General features: G+C 61.6%; 1 protein-coding gene across 1 annotated transcript; it reads right to left on the reverse strand.

The window, feature by feature from the left end:
* Positions 1-57: 57 nt before the first annotated feature.
* PPTG_03601 (hypothetical protein) lies at positions 58-1,721 on the reverse strand (the record flags this gene model as incomplete). The annotated part of the gene is made up of 3 exons (XM_008896278.1): positions 58-248; positions 292-606; positions 668-1,721. The coding sequence occupies 3 exons, from the start codon at positions 1,719-1,721 to the stop codon at positions 58-60; spliced, it is 1,560 nt and encodes a 519-aa protein (XP_008894526.1).
* Positions 1,722-2,160: the final 439 nt, after the last annotated feature.

Consider the following 2,160-nt stretch of genomic DNA (forward strand, 5'->3'; position numbering starts at 1 on the left):
GAAACTATCGATCCTGGAGTTGTACCACCACTCTTGACCAATCTTGCCCTTAAGGCACTACTCGAACGCCGTCAACCTCATCTGGACGTCCATACCATGCGTGAACTTCTCGAAGAAACGCCAAAACGCCGCCGCCCTTTCACTCGTGGCGGTGTCGGAGTAGAAAGGAACGATCACCTTTACGGCGTTCCTCAACACAGTTGGGGTGCCTACTATCGGCTCGTTCCGTCTTGTTTGCGTTCCAATTCCTCGTGCCCCATAATCACCACCATGGTCGAGCGTCCGACTCACCTTGAGGGTACGCCGAATGCGTCGGGTAGCCTCCTCCGTGACCACTGAAACTCCTGCCAAGCCCAAGGCCTCCCATGCTCGCAGGCGTCTGAGTCGCGGGAGCTGCCGACCACGCTGACAGCGTTCCGCCAGAGCTCCATCCAGCCGTGGGCGTTTTAGGAGGTTGGAACGGCGGATAAAGAGCACCCAGGCGTGCCGCACCGTCCCCTCCATCGTTCCTGCTGGTGCTCGGCGCCAGTATTGTCACGCCACCGTATGACGGGATCGCCGCCATCGGCATTCCCACAGGCGTCGAAGCTGGCGCCGAAAGCGCCACTATGGGAGCCATCGAACCTTGGTTGGAACGGCGGATAAAGAGCACCCAGGCGTGCCGCACCGTCCCCTCCATCGTTCCTGCTGGTACCCGGCACCAGAATGGTCACGCCACCGTATGACGGGATCGCCGCCATCGGCATTCCCACAGGCGTCGAAGCTGGCGCCGAAAGCGCCACTATGGGAGCCATCGAACCTTGGTACCCGAGCATCGGCGTACTAGCCGGTCGAGTCTGATCGACGAAGGCGTTCCGTGTGGACGCCGGCACGGGGCGCGACACAGGCCTCGCCCTTGCAGGTCGTGGCGTACTTGTCGGCGTTCCAGCTGAGGCGGACAGCCTCTGGAGTGCTCGACTAAACGTGTCGACCAACATCTCTTGTAACGCGGAGTCTGACGTCGGCGTTCCGGCCCTCCTTGTCGGCGTCTCCGCCGCCCGCACAGGCGTTCCTCGTTGCCACCTGGGCGTGCCACTCTCCGAAAACGGTGTTCTAGACACACCATGGCGTTCCACCACCCGCGGAGAAGTGTGCCTTGTTGTTCCTCTCGCGTCGAACGCCGCACCGGCTGGCATTACTGTCGGTACCTCGCCTTGCGTCTCGCTCACAAGAGGTAGCGACGGCCTCGACGCATCGAAGGAGAACGCGTCTCTTTGCCGAGCTCTCGGGGTCGACGTCACGGCTTCCGCCGTCTCACCCGCCGTCGTCCTCACCGGAGCCGGTTCTTCGCTCGGCGCTGGCTGGCGTGCCAGCCGCGCGAGGAACTGGTTAAACATCTCTCGGCCCCGGGGCGTGTCCAACACCGACTCATTCATCCTTCTCGCTCTTGGAGACAGAGCTTCAGACCCGATCGTCCCCTCTCCGTCCCTTCGAGCCTCGCGAGCCTCGACTCTGGGTTTGATCTTCCTCGGCGTTCCTCGTTCCGAACCCTCGTTCGAACCGCCCCTGGTCGCAGGTCCTCCACGCGCATCACCCTCGACGGACCCTCCTGCATGCTCTTCGTCTTCGTCTTCGCGGATATCAGCTGGAGGTGGCGTCTCCGTCTCAAGCGGGGGAGCCCACCCACTGAGTTCCGCACCCGCTTCCTCTCCTAGTCCCTCGCCGTAAGGATCGACAGCCATAACGACGCCAGTAAGTAGCCACCCACTACCAAATCACCGATCCCGCCGACCGCTGTCACTGCCGCTTCACCTGTAGCTCGCACACACTTATAGGACGACGCCCATAGTAGCCAAATCGCATACGCTTCGCACCATTTCAAACGTAAGTGTCCAGTAATTCCAAACCGTGCCTCGTAGTCCCGCAGCGCCGCGACTGGGATTAGGGACACCTTCAAAGCTTCCAGCCAAGGTACACGTTCCAGTCCCGCCCCAAACTTGGTGTATTCCAATCCGAACACGCCAACAGGAGACGGGTTAGCTAGTTGATCTCCTCCTTGTAGTTCGCCAGGGATCGCGGCCTCAAGGGGGCTCCCCGACTGGAACTGCAACGTCGGTGGCGTTCCAGGCAGCCGTCCCGCCTGGGTCTGGCGTTCCCTTCCGCCCTAGCGTCTCCTCTACT

The sequence above is a fragment of the Phytophthora parasitica genome (assembly GCF_000247585.1).
Source record: "Phytophthora parasitica INRA-310 unplaced genomic scaffold supercont2.4, whole genome shotgun sequence".
In the NCBI taxonomy this organism is placed as follows: domain Eukaryota; phylum Oomycota; class Peronosporomycetes; order Peronosporales; family Peronosporaceae; genus Phytophthora; species Phytophthora nicotianae.